This window comes from Solenopsis invicta, chromosome 3 (genome assembly GCF_016802725.1).
Source record: "Solenopsis invicta isolate M01_SB chromosome 3, UNIL_Sinv_3.0, whole genome shotgun sequence".
Classification (NCBI taxonomy): Eukaryota; Metazoa; Arthropoda; class Insecta; order Hymenoptera; family Formicidae; genus Solenopsis; species Solenopsis invicta.
This window is the reverse complement of record NC_052666.1, coordinates 4,804,840-4,826,831: the sequence shown is the minus strand read 5'-3', so window position 1 is coordinate 4,826,831 and position 21,992 is coordinate 4,804,840. Positions and strand designations below refer to the sequence as shown.

Below are 21,992 nucleotides of genomic sequence, written 5' to 3'. Positions count from 1 at the left end.
TATCTCTATGAAACAAAATCGTAAAAAATTTCAGAAATGCAAAACAGAAATCTATTTACTGGTTTCAAATTGAACCACCCCCTGGCCCAAATGTGACACTTCTATTTTTTATCGACTTTTAGATAGAATTTTAAAAGATTTTAATGCATTTTTTGTTTAATATTATGTAAAGGCAAGAAATTTAATCGTCAAAAATTAAAATTTTATTAAAAAAATAAAATTAGTGACAGTTTATATAATTAGACGTTTCCTGGTCATGTTATGATATTGTAATATTTGTGATTATATAATCAGAGTTAAAATCATTCAAATTTAATTATTTCGAGTCGACTCGAAATATATATTTAACATAATATTTAACATTTTTAGGGCCAGATTTAATCGGCCGATCAGTGCTACGATCAGGTTGCATTCCAATGTGAAAGTCCGATTTAGACACGAGTCCTTCCAAACTTTGAATCAAATTTTACAATAAACCGCAAAAATAATCACAAAACGCTTTTTTTATTTTTATACTTTTTAATTACCTTAAATCAACTGCTTTTCAAAATTTTAACACCTTTTAAATAATTTAGAAGGTCTTTTGTTTTAAAAAATTTTCGAATTAGTGAAAATATTATACATATTCGCGTCTATTCTATGAATGTTATAATGGAGAACTGTCAAAGTGCTGTCATATATTCGATGTCTTATAAGGACTTTATATAATAAATGGCACGCAAATTTGTTTAACCGCATTCATTCAAATTAAAAATGTCCTATTTTCAACACGGTTTGATTTAGCCCACTCGTTCCTATATGTAATAAGTAACGGAAATACTTACCAATTTCTGACGCTCCAATTTTTTGGATTCATGTTCCAAGCCGTGTTCCACGGTTTCCAGTGGATAACCGTCCAGCGGCTCATAAAACGTTTTTCTTGTCACATTATCCGACATTTTCTCTTTCATAGCCTTTAATTCTTTTTTTATTTCTATTTGCCCATTGATTAAATCAATACATAGTTGTTGCAATGTCCTGTGAATTAGTATTAGTACAACTATTATTATGATATAAAAAATTTAAATAGTTTATAAAGTAAAATATTTTTGATCATATAATTAAATGTTTTCAAAAAAATTAAGAATAAGTTTTTAATATTTTCAATTCTGAGGAAATGTCCTGTTTTGTATCACAAAGATAGGTTGAAAACATGTTTCGAAAATTCAAGATACGTAGTTTTAGGCATCAAATGTAAAAAAGACATGAATTAAGACGGAGATAAAAAGAATCGGTTTTGTAAAGAAATATCCATATGTGTGTAATGTGTACACACACGCACGGATATTTCTTTGCAGAACCAATATGTTACTCACGTCAATTTTTGTAGCAGTTCTTCTGTATCAATAATTGTATCAGTATCTATAACGAAACTGCCATTATTGGTGGCAGTTTCATTATAGACACAGTCACCCTCAGGATTCTTTTGAAGTTGCCAGTATTTTGCAGAATAAGTGTTATCATAATTTTTTTTCTCTGAAAATACAAATTACACGTATATAATGATATTGAATACTTTAAAAATATAAAATTAAAAACGTATTAAATTCTTTCGTTACAAAGAATATTAATGTTACAATTTGTTTCTTAACAACTATGTACAGAGTTTTATTTTAATTAATGTAAACATTTTTTATCTATCTCTTGAACAGTGCATTTTAAAGAAAAAGATATGAAATAAAAGTTTCAGGTTTCTAAAAAGGATATAAGATGATGCTATTGATTTAACCTTGGATAATTGTTCCAAAATCCAAAAATGCAACTTTTAATTCACATTTTTTTCTTTAAAATGCACTTGTCAAGAGATATTTTAGTGCGTCAGTTACAATGAAACATCCTGTTAAGTACAGTTAACCATATAGTTGTCAAGAAATAAATTGTAACATTGATATTTCTTACAAAAAACTGAATGTATAAAATTGTTAATATTCCACCATATTACTCATTTTTGTTGCAGTTTCGTATCAAGTTGAATATCCATGAAAGTTGTATTTGCAATACAACTGTCACTGTTATCGACATATTGATCACTTCGTTTTGTACTATTCTCAGCCTCATTAATAGGCATTGCTGTCGTGCTAGCAAAAGCTATATTATATATTTTTATCGTCAAGACATCCTCAAAATTCTTCTTTCTGACAGCACAAAATATACATATGTAATGAAATGAAATACTAAACAATCAATGTACTCAAATTATGTATTGCTTTTCATTAACATTTATATTACGTTATAGCTTTCCATGTAAATTTTTTAATAATACCATAAAAATTTTCAAATTTATATGTAATGCTGCAGTTTAAAAAATTACATTATATTTTATATAGGTAATTATTATTAATATTAACTTACGAATTTTCAGTGGCGGTCATGTTGTTACAATTTTTCGGAATGTGTAGTTGTTCCGAAAATGCATACAATTGTTTTTGTTCATCGGTATTATTAACAATCATGTCTTTTCCTGATTGTCGTAGTTTTTCAAACTCTTCCCGCACAGTTCTTTGGCTCTTGGATATTTTTTTTCGAGGAAGTCTTTCGTCCGAGGAGGTCGTCCGTAACTTTTTTGGTTTTTTTTAGTAATCTATTACTTCTCGATATTTTATTTTTTACTTTTTTCAGTTCTTTCTTTATGTTAAACGGAATCAAATTGCAATTCCAATCAACTATGCAATTTATAAAGAGTCATAATTGTCATTGTTTTTATATCAATTTGAAATAATTTGTTTTAAATTTCAATAATTTAGAATTAATATAAAAACATTAATATAACATCGTGTGTTTTTATGAGTAAAATACCGCCACATCCGCTCCTTTAATGTTCTGTTGAAACGCTCGACGATGGCGGTTTTGATGTCAGGGTTGCGTGTTACTCTAAAACGTATATCGTTTTTTTCCAGAAACTTTTGCATCGCACGCCCAGCAAATTCTTTACCCTTGTCGGTTTGCAGATATACAGGTATTCGTCCTTTGCTTCTCGAGAGTATACGCTGGAAAGCCTTGTTTGACCGCTTGTATGCGGTCGTTTTGTCTCGTAATGGTTCCACCCAAACAAATTTACTGAGTATATCAATAATCACGAGAATACGAGGTGTGTTCAAAAAGTAACGGGAATTTTTAAATTTCGCGGGTTTGGAGAGTCCGACAGTCAAATTTTTTGTTTGTTTATGTTGGTATACATGCCCCTGAAGTATGCTGAAATGTTGAGCTGTATTCATTGTTTACTTTGTCTGTGGCAGCCGCTAAGGTTACACGTGTTTTTATGAGCTCGGCGATTTTCGTTTCTGAAAAAAAATGGATCAAAGAATTTGTATCAAATTTTGCGTAAAAAATAACGTAAAGTGTAACAAAGTGTGTGAAATGTTAACAAAGGCCTATGGTGAGTCTGCTATGAGTAAAACAAGAGTTTACGAGTGGTATAATCGTTTCCAAGATGGCCGTGAAGACGTTGAAGATGACGAACGCCAAGGACGCCCCAGCACATCAAGAACCGATGAAAACGTCGAAAAAGTGAAAGAAATGGTTATGAACAATCGCCGAATCACAATCAGAGAAGTCGCTGATGATGTTGGCATATCAATTGGCATATCAATGGAAAAACAATTCATGGCTTTTGCACCACAATAATGCACCTGCTCACACTTCATTGCTTGTTCGTGAATTTTTGGCCAAAAACAATACTGTAATGATGCCCCAGCCTCCATATTCGCCAGACATGGCTCCGTGTGACTTTTTCCTATTTCCAAAAATAAAGAGAACCTTAAAGAGCCATCGTTTTACAAGCATAGATGACATTAAAAGCGCATCACTGAAAGAGCTAAAGGCTATCCCAAAGATCGAGTTTGAGAAGTGTTTCGGGGATTGGAAGAAGCGCTGGCACAAGTGCATAATATCTAATGGTGATTATTTTGAAGGCGACAACATTAATGTAGACGAATAAATAAATATTTTTTTCAAAAAACGAAAATTCCCGGTATTTTTTTAACACACCTCGTATAAGAATATCCGTCATTGTAACTTTTCAGATTTTGTAGCTCAATCAAATCACCCTCTCACACGTCGTCGATATTCGTTATGTTGTAATGTAGCCGAGGAAACTTTCGTCGCAGCGGACAATGCAGCGAGTACGCGTCTTGCGATTCCAACCAACAAACGACTTTGTCACGTGTGAAATTTGGTTTAGCGGCGCGCGTCAGATTTTCCACTGCTGAGAAACCTGCGTAATGTGAGGAATCGTAATACAGTTTTTCAAGTTCCGACATTATCAATTACTTCTTTAGTGTACTCCAATCTAGCAAACGTCTTTTTCTCGCTGAAACTGAATCTACGTTTTTCATAAAAGTTGTAGGTGGATAAACTTTACGAAAGCGAGGGGATAGAAACAATGAGTAATTAGGGGCTTTTTCTTCCTGCTCGCACTTCTTGCGTTTTCTCGTTCTTCGTTCTTTTTTCAACGCCGTTGGACGCGATCTCGGCATGGAGCTTGCGTTAGGTCATAGTTTCTCAATAATCGAAAACGAAAAAGCGGAGGTTGCGTTTAACAGACGTTTATTTCCTACCAGCGACGAACGCGTGTTTAAGCTGCACAGTAATCGCGCAAACGCAAATCGCGAGTTCTTCCTAGTGGTGGATCTACGGTTTTTCTTTCTCGCATCGCGTCGTTTAACAGCTCAACGATATTCAAATCTTTTATAATGCTGCCATTTATAGTTACGACTCCATTCTCGTTCCAATTAATTTTATCAAGCACCGCATTATCTAGCAAGTGTTTCATCAGTAAACGTGCTTGTGCACGATACGATTTTGAGACACTTTCTACTATTTTACTGGAGATCTTTAGCAATTGAATGCTGTGATTTTTTTTCAACACAGTGTTGCCGATACCAAGTAAATGAGAAAGTTTAGCAGAAATTTGTGATTTTCGTGACATATCATGAGAAACGAGTGTCGATTCATTGTCAATAGCGTTGTCGATCTTCTCCGGAAGTCGTGCTTCATTGTTTACGATTTCAGTTTCGTTGGCTACATTTTGTCTTCTTGCTTCACGGATATAATGAAGATACCGCCAAAGCACCTCTATGTACATTTTCCATCTCTCGTCCTCGTTACGTGGGTGGGTAGAATTAAGAATGCGGCTCATTTCCACATCGAGTCGTGTCAGAAAGGTACTTGGAGTTTGCACGGAATTATTTTCACTCTCATCATTCTCCAGATTTCTCGGTGAGGTATTTTCTTTGACTCTACGCCAATTGATGCCGATTTTTACTGTTGCTGCTGCATTCTCTCAAGATTTTCCGTAGAAATTAAAACCATCTTTTTCGCTCTTTCCATTTTACTCACAAATTTGATCTTCCTCCGATGATTCGTGATAATAAGACCGACAATATGGGTCCAATAATATAAGATAAAAATCATCCACGTTGTACCAAAAATTTTTTCTTTTCTTTTCAATTTCCTCGTTTCGCCGCAATTCGACGCAATGCCATTTTATATTTACTTAATTGTTCTTTTCCTCGTCGTTCAAGTGTAATGTTACCTTTGAGAGTATTGAAAACGCATTCACAAATACATCGAATAAATTTATCGTCCGCGTTTAGAAGAAAGTTCGTTCGCTATTTATTGTTCAAATGGCACAGTGCTTCGAGAAGACAAGCGTTTCTCTTTCCGATTAAATGTTTAGCGATTTTCGATACATTACTCGATCTCATATTGTCTCCCTTCATTACGAGAGAACAGTATGATTGAGCTTCGTGAACATCATTACTCAGCTTTTATACGCTAGAAAACGATCTACGTAGACGTAATGTCTCGTATCATCGGGAAAAATGCACGTACGAAATCAATATTCATCAGAAGTTGATTGTTTCAGATCGAGCAATAAATATCCGTGTGGCCTCGATGTAGCATCGTAATACGATTCTTCTAAAAACTTTGAATCGTCAGGATAGACTTGTCGTGCTAAATGACGAATTTGTGGACGATCACGAGGATTTTTGAAAAACACAATATAATTTGCGTTGAGAGATATGTCGCGTGGTCCGCGTCCTTGATGAAAGAGATTTTGCGAAATAAGAATGACACTGAGATTCTTATGATGATTGCCTTTGGTAAAAAGATCTACGATAGCGTCGCTTGACGACGATTCTCTCATAAGGTCGTCAATTATCACCAACTTCGGGATAAGCAGATTGTTTGAATAATCATCCGGACGAGGTAATCCCTTGCAAAATTCAACTACATTTTTCTTCATCGTCGTTGCACACACTCCCCTCTTCTTTTCTTTTAACCCACGTACGCTTATTTCGTATTGTAATTGACGATAAGCTTCTTGCCACACTGCGTAATAAAATAAAACTCTCTCGAAACGTACATTGAACATGTGTGATAGTTTTTTGAGAAAAGTTTTTACAAAGATCGTTTTCCCACATCCGGTGGGACTACATACAATCGACGTCCAGGGATGTTTCCAGCGGACATTCATTTCGCGAAATAATTGACTCGATTATCGTACGCTGCTTCTAAAGCAAAAAGAAGAAAAATGGCGATCGAAGACGATAATAATAATAACAAGTTACGACAATGATAATAATTCATCGCTATAGGTAGAGTTAAATTTTAGAAGGAGGGGATAAGCCCATCAACGTGGCAGTGGCAGCGGCGACGGCGACGGCTCTCGCGCGCTCGCGCAAGCGTACCCCCGCGTGGGCTAGCCAGCGAAGAGCACCGCGGCCGACGAAAAGCTGATACTCGCCGCGGTGTGATGCAACCATAGGCTTATCCTACTCTTGGATCTGCATCGCTTCTAATAAGCTATTAGGCGATGCCGCGGGGGAAAAAATTTATAACTAAGGAAAAGAACGTGATTGAAAATAATAAAATCCCAAATTTCAAGTGAAAAAAAAATATATTTTTTTATTGCACATTTTTTTAACAAAAAAAAAGAAAATAAAAACGTTCTTTAATATTTTTCACATTTTTGTTCAAATTTTAAATTACAAAAAAATATTTACATTTTTTTATATTGTAAAGTGCTAAAACTAATCAATGATTTATAATTAATACGTTTTTACAATATTATTTACAGAATTTTTTACAAGAAAACACTACGGACGGAATAATTGACGATTCGAAACCTTAAATTTAAGTTGTAACGAAACGCCCCTCCACCTCGCGCGCACTGCCACTCCGCTCCATCCACCCGAGCAAAGCACCGGCAAACACCACGTGCGCGCACCGAGCTAACCTACCGTCGCGATCACGCGGCAGCACGCGCGCCGTCCATGGCGTTCGGCAACGTTCCCACTCCGGGCCAGCCGACCGAACGCGCGGATTGGTCCGCCCAACCGTGCGTTCGGCTATATAAGCCAGCAATGGAAACGCCGAGTTAGATCTTCCCGGTCCACCGAACCCGACAGGTCGAGAATCCTCGACCGCAACTCCGACTCCCAAGAGGATACTCGCCTCATCCAAACCCCTCGACGAGAATCCTCGTCGTCCCGACTAGCTGAGAATCCTCGGCTAACACCGATATCCCGAACACCGCTCCGCAATCAATCACGGCGAGCATCCTCGCCGCGCTCCGTAGCCGAGTATCCTTGGCGAATCACCGTCCACGACGAGCATCCTCGTCGAGTCTGCAGGCTAGGTGTCCCTGGCCAATCACCTCCGTCCTCTCCCTCAGGGAAGACTCACCTGTAACCTAAAGCATCGTCAGGGCATCCGCGCTCTGACGATATCTTCGCCTCACTTTGCACGAGGCGGCTTGGGCGAGACGCGGAATCGCCACCGTCGTCCCGCGTTCCGCGGCTCCCCGATCACTCCGGACACCGTGTCCGTTTAAAACCACGCGATTAGTTTAAGTTAGATTATTTGTAGCTTTATTATTCCGTCAGTATTATCGCGGTTGTAATGATTGATTCTTATTTTGTTTTCTGTTTGGTTCTCACTTAACATTTTTCTTACTCCGAGCGGCGCCGTACATTTTCCGTTACCAGAGCTAGCGTTTCGGACCACGCAGAAGCGATTCGTCGTCGCGACCATCGAGAGCCAATCGCGTCCCCGCTTAGGCTAACAATGTTTATTAATGTTTTTAAGGTTTTGTGAGTATTAGTTAGCAGATTTTCTGCTACTAATAAACTCTTGCAATAAATAAGAACGTTTGTTAGGTTATTTTTCATTACTTCATTTTCATTCGGCGGAGATTTCGGGCTTGAAATATTTTCTTCTGCACTGGAACTTGTTGGTTCTTGCATTTTTATAAATGATATATTCGCACTGCAATTTACACACGGTATGCTCTGAACGCTAGCTACTACTCGAATGAACCCAACGGTCTCAAAACCGTTTAAACGACCTTATAGTGTTACAAAGAAAACAAGTTCTCAGGTAGCGTGCGTATAACTACACAGATATCCTTGCCAAAAGGAACTGTCTGTGTAGCCGAAATTCGTTGCAACAAGAAGAAAAATCGTGGCAAAAATAATTTGAAATTTGTTTAATTGTAGAAAATAAATTTCAACATATAATTAATTATATTTTATTAACACATTCTAAAATTATATAATAAAATCATATTATTTTTTATTCACAAAACCTTAAAAACATTAATAAATAGATGAATTTTATAATTTCTGAAATATAATTAATTGTATAATTAAAACAGTTATTTTATAGGCTAAATATTTAAAAACATACACCACACACAATAGTACGTTGCAAGGAAATTAAAAAAAAAAAAATGAAAAAAGTAAGATTCGAACCAGTAATATGCAGCATTGTAGTCAGGCGCCTTACCGACTAGGCTACGCTGCTTAGGTGTCAATCTGTTCTTACTACACGGTACATTACGCACACGTAAATCTTTAAACGCGTTTTTCTCACGAATGCTTGAGAGGCGGGTCCTATTACTTTAGGATGAATTATTGGGAGGATAGGTTTATAACATATATAAAGTTCAATGAAATCGGAGGGGACAATGTCTGGTGCTCCCCTTGTAAGTCCACTTGTCGCGAGGCATTCAAGTCAACAGACTATCTATTTAAATGTAGCTATCAAGTTGTGAATAAAGCTCTAGTGTTTTTGTCATCTAATTCCGAGTGCGATTACTCTACCGAACCCGGCCAATCCGGCGAGCTTATCCGCAACCGTATCCTGATCCCTACCGCACCGCACGAAAACCACCAGCGTTACAAAGTGAGAAAAAAGGTCGAGCAAGAAAAAGATAATTATTCAATAAAGCCGTATGGAAGAGAATAACGATTATTAATAAATCTGCGTTTTACCAATACCGCCGCACATGTTTTTTTCTCTTCTCTTGTCACGATTTCGTGAAAAGCATTGCAACGAATTGCACTAAAACGTAGATTTATTGTGGGTTTCCTTCCTTGCTTTTCTTCATCTTCCTCTTGTCTTTCTTTTTCTAATATTGAATTTTTTATGCTATGAAAATTTACAAACTTAGAATTATTACAATTTAATATTATACCCTTAACTTTACAAGTTTCATGTGTGATTCCATCCGGCGTACGAACCACATACGCATAAAATTTCGGGCCACCTGACACAAACAACTCGATGTAGCTACCGTTGCCATAGCTTTCGAGCTCGTATGTCATGTCACCCGGAAAATTCCCAGTACGAGGTTCGTACTTGTTTGGATCACCGCTACTCGAATATATACAAGAATCTGTATCGCAATATAATACACGCCTATCTAATTTTTCTAAATAACTATACAATTTTTATCTAGCCTGTGCCGTTGTGTAAGCCGCGATCACGACGTTGGTAATCGGAAAAACTACGATCGCTTCTTCTCGTAGCCGCCACGAGACATATAGTACCTCATCATTGACAGGTAATATATCGATTATTTCATGCTCGGGGCTAGTAAGCAATGTTGCAAAACGCTGGGCGATTCAACGATCTCGATAGTAGGAAGATTGGATCGTTGGCCGAATTTTCCTCAAAACGAATTTAAGCAAAGCTTCGCGACCAAATGTAAGGGATTACGAGAGATGTTGTTTCTATTAAGTAAAATACCTTCGATTTCCTCGTATTCTCGAAAATATCGTGCTTTACTCTCGTCATCCACGCATTCGCTCGGTCATCCGCTAGCTTCCTGCTTTAATTGTAAAAAGGAATTTATATATCCGGTAAACAATCCACCTTGCCTCGTATCGCGATCGTAGCGAGCGACATTATAATGCCAAATTTCACTCACTTGCCTTACAAGATAACCTTTCCCTACGGTTTTGCGTAATTCACAGGATACCCATGTACCCTCTGCGATATCTCGAAATGGCGTTCCCGCCTTTAAGTATAGAAACGACGCTTAAGCGCGCCTCAGATGGCGCCGTGTGCCCGGTCTTCGGCGCGAGCTCGTAAGCCTAACAGCAACGTGTTTGTACGATCTGCATCTGTAGAATAAACCAGTTAATTATATATCAGTCTGTGTTCCTTATCAAACAACGTGGACATAGCACCCTCTAATCCACGTTCGTTGGGGTGTTCGTGAGTGCACACGGACTGTGAAAACGTTTCGCAGCAACTCCGACAAAACGCAAACAGCAATTTTCCGCGCACGCGATACGGGAGTACCGGGTGAAAGAGATTGCGTGGTGAGAGTATTCGACAGCGTACGAGACCTTTGACCGAGTCGAAATTATACGCGGGTCCCTCGCCGATTATTGATGAGCGTTCCGCTCCGATATAAATTTCAGGGTGATCGATCGGAAAAGCACCTGTCTTTAATACGTAAGGATACAGAGAACACACGTATCGTATTTTCTCCGTACCCTCCGTTACTTCGACTCGTGTTACGATATTTTCTGTACGGCCACCGAAAAACGCGTCGCGCGGATCGAGAGGTGCTGATTTTAATACAGGGTGATGTTCAAGAAAATCTCGCATTTCGTTGTTTGTTCGCATCTATTGAACAAAAGCGCACTCCCATTTTTCTATCACACGGTACCCTTGTTTGCGAAGACGACATGTTGCGATGGTTCTTTCGTAGCGCGAATTTAATGTATCGTCGGAATTGGTATTTAAAAGTTTCCTGTCACAGTTCACTTGGTAACAAGTGGGACAACCGTGTCAGAAGCACCCGTGAAATTAAAGAACAAAACGATGCGTTTCATCCCCCAATTTTGTTTCGTAATAACCGTCGACGCGGCTACCGGCTATCAAACGCTCACGTCCTCGCCCTGCATGGATTATGGGATGTCCGAGATCACGTTCCATCCACACTAACCATTGCAAGGCTTTACGCGATTGTCTATCAACGTTTCTGTATTCTCCCGAAGGAATGATTCCTATTTCTCCCTCGCGCAGAAAGTTTTTTCGAAAAACTTTTATACACGTGAAAGCAATAGTCATGCATTCTTCGAAAAGACACACTCCGCCGCGCTCTAAAAATATTTTCTGAAAAGCTACACAAGCACGTCGTAAAATATCTACGTTATTTCAACAATAACGTACGATTTCTTACTGAAAGTAAAAAATGACATTTTTACTTGTCGTTTCCGTATGCCATGCAAGAAATCATTTGCGCTCATCGGTCTTTATTTGATCAGGGGAATAAAATTGTGCCTCAGATAACGGACTGACATACGTTTGATTCTACACAGTGTTAAATAAATGCGGAAAAGTGCCTTCATCCGCCGTATCCCTTAGCCCAATAGCTTTAGGTAGTTCGGATAATCGCATCGGCGTATAATTAACACTGTCGATAAACTTTGTATGCCCGACCGTTATCACGATAATCTTTGTCCCGTTCAAAGTTACCCTCGGTTTTTTCCTTATTGGCGATTTTTCGACTGGATATTTTAAAATAAATTGTGCGTCGAACGCTTTTGCATTGTGAACGATACAGATAATACTTTTAAAATGTTTCGTCGGACGTGTCACGAAATCTATAAATTGTTTTACCGGATCAATGTTAAATATAAATTCACGCGTTCCACACCAACGACACCGCACCGACATGTCGTCTATCGCCACGCAAGTCGCACAAATTTGCTGTGCCGCACAGAGAGTTGAAACGTGTAACTTTACGTTTTCGGTTCCTTCGAGCGTCTCATCCTGTCGCGTTTCAAAATCGTAAAACACGAATGCGACATCTCCCTTGGCGACATTACCGTTCTTACCCACAAGGTCGTTAGCGTTTCTTTGTGCCTCTTCACGTATCGTCGCAGCACTCATACCCTCGCCAGGGTCTTCTGCTACGACTCTACATCAAAGAGGTTGCATGAAACACGAATGATTCACGAGTTGATGAGAACGATATCTCCTACAATAGACACTGTCACATTTGTGTCGTGAGTTAATTTTAATAAATCTATTACACATATCACAAATTTTAATTGAGTTGCAAACCGTTGATTTTCCCTCGTATGATTTTTCGGCACGATGACGCTCAAAACACGTATTACCGAAGAACATACGGTTACACGCTTCACACCTGACTTTCTCAGCGTCGTGACGTTTACAGGAGGATATAGCGTAGCAGCGTGGACATTTTTTAGAGCAACAATGCCCTCTGTCAGGACGATAACCGATGTTATATACTACGCAATATCCTCCTCGTGAATCCGCAGCAGCTTTTAAATTTAATATCGGACTGTAATAGTGTCTATTCTCATAATACATTATATTTAAAATATGCTCCGGTTCGCGACCAAGAGAGGCGAGTATCGTGCGTCCGTCGCAGATCGGGTTTCCCCGCGTCCGAAATCTTTGAAGCCGTAAACCCTTATAGCGATATTTTCATTGGTGAGATACCGTTGGAATTGTTAGATTTCGTGAATCCCACATCCTTCTTTCGGTATCACAATGCTAGCGTTCCTCGTTAATTCCATCGCGTAATCCCGTTGTAGCGAGGAACGTTGGAATCTTACGGCTTCCCACATTTCGTGACGCGGCCCCGTCCGTAGATTTCCACGCTTACAGTGGACTTTTGCAGCTACGAGCGAACGAGGAAAACACAAATTGCCATCATTAATAATTTTTAATATAGATCGTTTGGCGACTTAATCTTCCCGCGTTAATTGATTCGACATTCTTCCACAACTCATCGGTACCGCGAAAACTTGGATGGTGAAAGTTTCCGCGATATCAATTCCGCCTGCGCTTTGTGCTACCGAACTTACGAGGCCCCATATGTCCTCGTAAGTCAAATTTATTTAATTTGTTGAGGCTCGTGTAAGCCATGTGAACGTTAGAATCGTGTTTGAAGAGATTTTTAAATTTATCAGAGATGACATTAACATACGGAATGGTAAAGAAAAGAGAGCCCCCCCCCCCCACTCGCATTCCGCTTTGTGTTATTACTGTTGTCTGTTGAATTAAGCTGGTAGAACTTCGAGCGTAATCTCTTTTTAATATTGTTGAAAATAATGTCCACGGGATATCCTTTCATCTGAAGTATGTTAATGATCTTATCAAAATTTTTTTGATAAAAAATAAACTTACAAACGGATACTAATTTCTTAGACCCCATGTACAGTGATCTGTTTGCTGACTTCTGATGTTTCCATCTCTCAGTATTCTCTCGACGATCATACATGTGTTTGTCACGCTCTACCGTTCAGTGTTCTGAGATTACTCGCATTGTTCAGACGCCGTCAGTCGTTGATTGTTTTCGCCTGTCAACCGTATCCGTGTAAGTCTCATTATATTTTGTTTGCTAATTTTCTTATTTTTTTTTATTGTCAATCAATTTGTGTTTTTCCCGAACTAGTATGATGGTCAAACACTTAGAAATTTATGCAACGGCTCGGCCTCCGCTCTGTTCTGACGGAGCCAATTGTTGCCCGTTCACTCAGATTCATTTGTTTCCGTTATGACGGTCAAAATTTATGTAGCAAACTTGGACCATACACGTCCCCCCAACTTGGCATTAATCCTGGATGTGCTTTCGATGTTAATTATCGCAATTTACTCGTGTTTTTACTGAAGATGATCCTAATGTCGGATCGAAACGTATACTGTAACTAATTGTCAAATACATATTTACACACCAACACCCAGTGTTGGCTCTATAGGCAACATTGTATTTATATTTGTATTTATATTCTTCGGAGCCTTTTCTTACTTTGTTGTTAATTAGGAATAATTGCACAATAAAAGGAAAGAAAGTGAAAGAAAGAAAAAAGTCAGAAGAAAAAGAAACAGAAGTCTCTCTCCAACTCTTTGCTATCTCGTTATCTGACGCAGGCTGAAAGGTTGGAGCGTATGCCAGCGGGTGGTGCTCGTTCTGCTGGCGGCGTGAAGTAAAAGATCCTCTGAAGGTTATGAGTCTCCTCTATGACGATTTTCTTTTCACAGATTTTAATTACCCTAACCCGAGAAAAAAGTAATGAACATGAAATGTCGTCTAAAAATTATTTTATATTAGTTGAAAATAAAATGAAAGTAATTAATAATATTTACCGTCATATTCGGGTGAAGGAACTCTCGTTTTCTCCTTCCTCTGGCTTCTTCCTCTCGCTCCTCCTCATCCTGCTCTTCCTCTACTTCATCCAAGCCGGAGCCGGAGCCACCATATCTTTCGTCACCATATCTTTCGTCATCATCTTCCGGCGCTTTCCCCTCTTTTCCCTCTTCATCATCGTTGCCATCTTCCTCTTCATCAACACCGTCTTCGTCTACATCCTGCTCTTCTTTTTCATCTCCGTTTTCCTTGTCATCATCTTTCTCTCTATTTTCCCCTTCTATTATTTCCCTTGCTTCTTCCTCCTCGTCCAAATTTTCATCTTCCTGCTCCTCTTCCTATGACGGTTTCTTTCATCTTTCTCCTTCTCTCCTCATCTCCTCCCTCTCGTGTTCTTGCACTAGAAAAAAAAATTTGATGAGAATAAGTCAGGTAAATATAAGGTAGTTTTTGTCAAGCTCTTTTTTTTAATCTTACCTGGGGAATATAAATTTATATCGGATGGTGTACCGTCATCTTCTGTCAAGATTCTTCTTTAAAAACTAATTATTTAACTATTTGGTAACGTTTACATTGTGTTTTAGTTGAGATGCCAATATATTCAATGAAAATTCAATAATAATTACAATCGATGTGAAATTGACTAAAAGTTGACTTCAAGTCGACTATTAAAGACGGCAATTAAAGTTGACTGACAGTCGGCAAAAAACAGTTGACTAAAAGTCGACTACACTGATTGTCTAAAAGCCGGCAATTATCGGGACATTTGTCGACTATTAGTCGACTATAAGCCGGCAATTAGTCAAAACTTACAGTCGACTGTAAGCTTTTTCTGCCGGCTTATAGTCGACTAACAGTCGACTCAATGTTGCTTGGGACAGTACAATATCAATCTGCTTACACTAAATTATTAGTTTCAGCCAATTCGATTACGAATAAAAGATCAAGATCTCTACTTACAGCAACGCGTTTTTCGAACGTCGATTTGCTTCTACAATAGATAAAAATACAAGAACATGATTTGACTTACCCAGATTCTGCCATGTCTGTGAAACAGTTAAACTCAACATTGAAGAGGAAAGCACGTGGAATAGATTATTCTTCAAAACTTTGTCAAAAACAGATTCTTATTTTATTATAATCAATTCTTGCATTAAGGCTTACTCAGCTTGCGGTCAAATATTTATATTTATTTTTCACACTTATAGCGCGTAATTTATAATTTATAATTTAATGAAAAAACTTAATGCACGTTACATGGAAGACGCAGGAAGACGTAATCCTACGGTCGACAAAGTAGCCCGTATGGGCGCGCTAGTGTCGTAAATTGTAGCCAATAGAATGCTAGGTCGGAAGGACCAATGCAGTGAGCGCTCAATCCGAGCGCCACCGCCGCCATCTGACAAATTCTATAATTCAAGCTGGACAAAATCTTACCGGACAAAATTTTGCAGTAAGGGTGGCGTCCCATAGCATAGATATTTCGCGTAACGCGTATCGCGTAATCAATCAACTTTCTAAAAAGGCTCAACAAAAAACGCAGAACGCTTCTGATTGGTTACGCATTACGCGTTACGCGGAAAATATCAGTCCATGTGACTTTAGCCTAATGGTGCGGTCCCATGGACGATATTTTTCGCGTAACGCGTATCGCGTAACCAATCAGAGGCGTTACGCGGTACGCGTTACGCGTAAATAAATGTCCTACTGTCCCATGGCGCATAAAAAATGGTCTGCGTACATGCGGAAACCAATCGTATTTCTATATTCTTCTAGCGCTCTATGATAAAATGCTAAATATCGCAATTCATTGGTTACGCTATTTATAAAAACGCACCATGGAACAGGTGGGTTAAGAAATTTGCGTATTGTTTCGCACATACACATCTATACAGTGTACTTGATACTATCCGCTTTGCTTGATACAAGACAAGCTCCTTAATTGTCAAAAATGAATTCAAACGAGATATTATTGTACATTTATGCATTTCGCCGGAAATATTTGAATACTTTATTTGATCAGTCAACTGTACATTTGTCAACTGTACATTTGAAATTAAAAAAATTAATAGCTATTTGGTTATTAATATAAAAAAAGAGCGAAATCAACAAGCGGCCGTATGTCGTAAATTTTGGGTTCATCCGATATTTTCCTACGAAAATCGATTACGTCAAGGAGCAAGTGATAATCTTGTGAGAGAATTAAGATTTCACAATGACAGTCAATTTTTTAATTATTTTCGTATGAACGTGGAAATATATCAAGATTTATTAAATTCTGTGGGACCACTGATAGCAAAGCAAAATTGTGTCCGAATATCAATACCTGCAAACACTCGTTTGGAAATTTGCTTGCGCTATTTAGCTTCTGGTGATAGTATGAAATCACTTTCGTATGCATACAGAGTTGGACACAATACTATTTCCAAAATTATATCAGAAACTTGTAATGCTATTTGGACGTTGTTGAAAGATAAAGTTTTTCCATCATACTGTGAAGATACTTGGAAGAAAATTGCCAACGAATTTGAAAATCGATGGAATTTTCACAACTGCATAGGTGCTTTGGACGGAAAGCACGTTATGATTCAGGTATTATTTAATTTTCAAAATATTATTTAAAAACAATTTCATATTTTAGACATTTTATTTTTCTGGTTATAGGCACCTCCACATAGTGGCTCCACATATTACAATTATAAACTTTTTCATAGTCTGGTTTTGCTCGCTGTTTGTGATGCAGAGTATTGTTTCACTTTCTTAGACATCGGAGCTGAAGGACGTCAAAGTGATGGTGGAGTATTTCGAAACAGCAACTTATATAAAGCACTCGAAGAAAATTTAATAAGAATACCACCACCAGATGTTATTGGAAATAATGGACCTGTGTTACCATATGTAATTGTGGCAGATAAGGCTTTTTCTCTAAAAACATACATGATGCGACCCTTTCCCCGTAGCCGACAACTCAATCAAACGAAAAAAATATTTAATTACAGACTTAGTCGAGCAAGACGCGTTATAGAAAATGCATTTGGGATATTAGCAACAAGGTGGAGAATCTACAGAAAACCAATTATAGCGTCGATTTCTACTAGCAGAAAAATTATACAAGCAACATGTTGTTTACATAATTTTATTATAAAACATGAGGCGCAAAAACCCGTTGCACAACGAATTTATTCTATAATGCATTCTAATGACTGTGACGTTTCTGGAGGCCTTACAGACTTAGAAAATATTGGAAGCAATTTTCATTCGCAAAGTGCAAGTGTAATAAGAAATGCATTTGCTGCATATTTCGAAGGCGATGGTTCAGTTGAATGGCAATGGGAGAAAATCTTACATAATGATTTCTAAAGAATATATTTATTTATTTTGTTGAATTGAAGATTATCAAATTCTTAAAAAATTTTACATTCTTGCACATATATAAAACTAATTTTTTTATGTATAAAACTTTAGCACTTTTTCCTGTATAAAAAAATAATTATTAAAAATAAATTTTAATTACATGTTTAATTTTCCATTTCATTCACAGCCATTGTAAGTAATTTTATTTGCAATCTAGCTCGTTTCTCATATGGCAGTCGTCGTAAAACTTCTCCGAGTGTTTGGAGAAATCCATCTACTGCATCCATTTGTTGAATGGGCGCCTTTAACACATCCAAAATGGCTGATTCTACAGCGGATGGCTGATCATCAACTTTTCGCTCTATAATTAGAAATAATTACACATGTTTGATTTTTCACAAGAATAATATGATTCATAGTTTCATGTTACATATTTTTAGCGTTTGTCGAATTGGGTGTCGGAGTTCGAGATGGGCGATTTATAAGTGGAGTTCGCGGTCGAAATCTGGCATCATCATTATCCATAGAATTATCAGCGTTTGTTGAATTAGGTGTCGGAGTTCGAGATGGACGATTAAGTGGAGTTTGCGGTCGAAATCTGGCATTATCGTTTTCCATAGAGTTGTTAGCATTTGTTGAATTAGGTGTCGGAGTTCGAGATGGATGATTAAGTGGAGTTTGCGGTCGAAATCTGGCATTATCGTTTTCCATGGAATTGTCAGATTCAGGTAACATACATACATCCGATAAATATCCAAAAGTAGCACTCTCTTCAGTGGCAAAAGACTGTGATAATGATAACGTACTTACTGTTCTGTAAAAAATATTAATTATTATGAGAGAATACAATATAAATTTACTCATTTCTTATTACTTACGTTTCCATTTGCAGAGTGTCATCCAAAGGTTTCATCAATTCAAAAAATCTGTAGGAACTCTTAACATTTTGTGACAATGCGCCAGATCCACTAGGAACATATGCTTTCGACTTTTTTCTAGCTCTCACATAGCAGTCGCGATGATATTTCCATTTCTTTTGTAGTTCTTCAATTGACATAACACCTGTGGACAAAACAAACGGAGTTTAATCTTATTTTAAAGACATTCTTGTACAATGATTGGGAAATTTGTTATTAATGCTATATAGCTTCTACTGATTTTAAAATTATATAATTATTGTATTATCTGTTGATAAACTTTATAATTATTACATTTAAATGGTATAATATTCTCAATAATTTAAAATATTGAAATAATATGTATTTCTTATATATTCATATAATATTCATATGATATTATCAAGAGTTGACATATACCATAACCACTTTTTATTAATATTAAATAAATTTCAGGAATATTATTTAATAATAAATAATATTGTAGCACTTGTAGGGCATATTCTTAACATACGTATATACCGTACCATTAAAGATATTTCTAATTTCTTCTCATAATGCATTTTTTTTCAATTTTGATCGCTCCCGTATATCAATCCTATGATCAAATAATGCTGGTCTTTCCATGACAGCCATTATTAAAAGTTCATCAATGTCATTATGGGCCGATGTTGATGGCTGTGGCTGCTCTTGATGCATCGTATTTCCGTTTCTTACTGCAAGGCAGACTTTTAATATTATTTCCTCAAAACACATTTTACCAAACATTATAAAGAAAAATTGTTTACCGATAGTAACAATTGAGTTTTGATCAACATTGAGTAGATCTTTAGTCTCATTGAAGTCTGCAAAGCACTGGTGTTCCCATAAATTTTGACAATGACTATTCAATTGCCATGTACAGTGTCCGCACTTCAGCTGCTAGAAAAAATACAATCATGTTCAGAAATCTTAATTAGCAAAGAATATTTATTGCCAGTTAATTATAAATAAAAAATTAATAATTGTGACATAACTCTTTGTTAGGTATGTGACCTTCGTTAGATATGTGATCTACAAATATAGAGGTCATATAACCTAATATCCGTGAAGGAGGTTTACGACGATATTTGATTTTGTCAATCTCAAAAAAGCGTGGTCTACAATATAGATTAAAGTAAATAATACTTACACGATTTGATGTATCCATTATTTTAATTTACGCCGAGAACCTAACCTCCTCAATGTATCAGCACACACACACACACACACACACACACACATCGCACACGCACACGCACACGCACACGCACACGCACACGCACACGCACACGCACACGCACGCACACGCACACGCACACGCACACGCACACGCACACGCACACGCACACGCACACGCACACGCACACGCACACGCACACGCACACGCACACGCACACGCACACGCACACGCACACGCACACGCACACGCACACGCACACGCACACGCACACGCACACGCACACGCACACGCACACGCACACGCACGCACACGCACACGCACACGCACACGCACACGCACACGCACACGCACACGCACACGCACACGCACACGCACACGCACACGCACACGCACACGCACACGCACACGCACACGCACACGCACACGCACACGCACACGCACACGCACACACACACACACACACACACACACACACACACACACACACACACACACACACACACACACACACACACACACACACACACACACACACACACACACACACACACACACACACACACACACACACACACACACACACACACACACACACACACACACACACACACACACACACACACACACACACACACACACACACACACACACACACACACACACACACACACACACACACACACACACACACACACACACACACACACACACACACACACACACACACACACACACACACACACACACACACACACACACACACACACACACACACACACACACACACACACACACACACACACACACACACACACACACACACACACACACACACACACACACACACACACACACACACACACACACACACACACACACACACACATACACACATATCTATAATATCGCGTAATACGCCAAAAGTAGAATTCGGCGCAGCGTCTGGCGTAACGCGTACCGCGTAACACCTCTGATTGGTTACGCGATACGCGTTACGCGAAAAATATCGTCTATGGAACCGCACCATAAGGGTGCAGTCCCATGGAGCGTATCAGGCGTATCGCGGATTGCGCGTATTGAAAATTTGACCAATCGCGAACGTTCCGCTGCTTTCGGTACGTGAATGTTTTGTTCCTACGGTCCCATGAAGCGGAATTTGCGTAAGCGTATTAAGCGGATGCTCAATCACGAAACGAATTTTGTTATTTCTCTCATCCATACAGTCTTGTGATTGGTGAACCGCTGATCCGCTTACGCAAATTCCGCTTCATGGGACCGTAGGAACAAAAGCAGACGGAAGAATAGTAAAATATTCACAGTATATATAAAGTGAATTTTATTTTATTTATTAATTTATTTAGTATAAGTAAATAAAACATTTGTCTTTGAACAGGTGCAGAATGAAATCGAAAACAATATTGCTTTCAATTGCTTTATTAATAAAACGTTTAAAATGAATAAATTACGATGTTTTTACCAAGCATGAAATACATCGTAAAATTATTAATCTTTATGCGCTAACATAACATTATTGTCATCAACATGTAGCAAATGTTTTTCCTCATCATAATGTCGAAAACATGAATGCTCTAACAGGCTAACATGTAACAAGCCATTGATTACTCAATTACAATTTCCACACTTTATTGGTTGCAAGGAAAAAAACATAATAAACATCAAGGAACAAAAGTAGTTATTTTGATGTTAGAAAAGACTTTTGATACCTATAGCAATTTGTAATTTGCAATTCATAATACAATATTTATATCCGTATTTATATTAACCTGAAATAATCAGTGTAGACTAAACAAAAATATGCTTCGTCAAATTCTAAACTAATCTTAAAATATTATAATTAATAAGTATTACAAAAATAATATTTCAAAATGCTATATGCTACTCACAGGACTTATATTTTCTTTCTTCATAATTGTTTCAATTGTATCAATTACAAGAAACTGCTATTTTTCTTTATGTTAACCTCAATCCGCTCTGATCCGCTCGATTGAATACGCTAAAGAATAACTTCGGCGGAACGGCAGCGAACCAAGAACAGCGGAAGCAGCGGAACGTTCGC

At 37.9% G+C, this 21,992-nt stretch overlaps 3 protein-coding genes across 4 annotated transcripts in view; 2 read left to right on the top strand and 1 right to left on the bottom strand.

Annotated features, from left to right (window-relative positions):
* LOC113005769 overlaps nucleotides 1–21,992 on the top strand; it is a 420,425-nt gene that overhangs the window by 21,670 nt on the left and 376,763 nt on the right. The gene's annotated exons all lie outside the window — the stretch shown is intronic.
* On the top strand, nucleotides 16,612–17,562 carry LOC105203523 (putative nuclease HARBI1). Its single transcript, XM_026141013.2, has 3 exons — nucleotides 16,612–17,056; nucleotides 17,129–17,362; nucleotides 17,464–17,562. Exons 1-3 carry the CDS (start codon nucleotides 16,709–16,711, stop codon nucleotides 17,467–17,469), a joined length of 588 nt encoding a protein of 195 aa, XP_025996798.2. The 5' UTR covers nucleotides 16,612–16,708; the 3' UTR covers nucleotides 17,470–17,562.
* On the bottom strand, nucleotides 19,267–19,967 carry LOC105203524. The gene is made up of 3 exons (XM_026141014.2): nucleotides 19,886–19,967; nucleotides 19,503–19,635; nucleotides 19,267–19,430 (listed from the first exon to the last, which is right to left on the bottom strand). The coding sequence occupies exons 1-3, from the start codon at nucleotides 19,901–19,903 to the stop codon at nucleotides 19,267–19,269; spliced, it is 315 nt and encodes a 104-aa protein (XP_025996799.2). The 5' UTR covers nucleotides 19,904–19,967.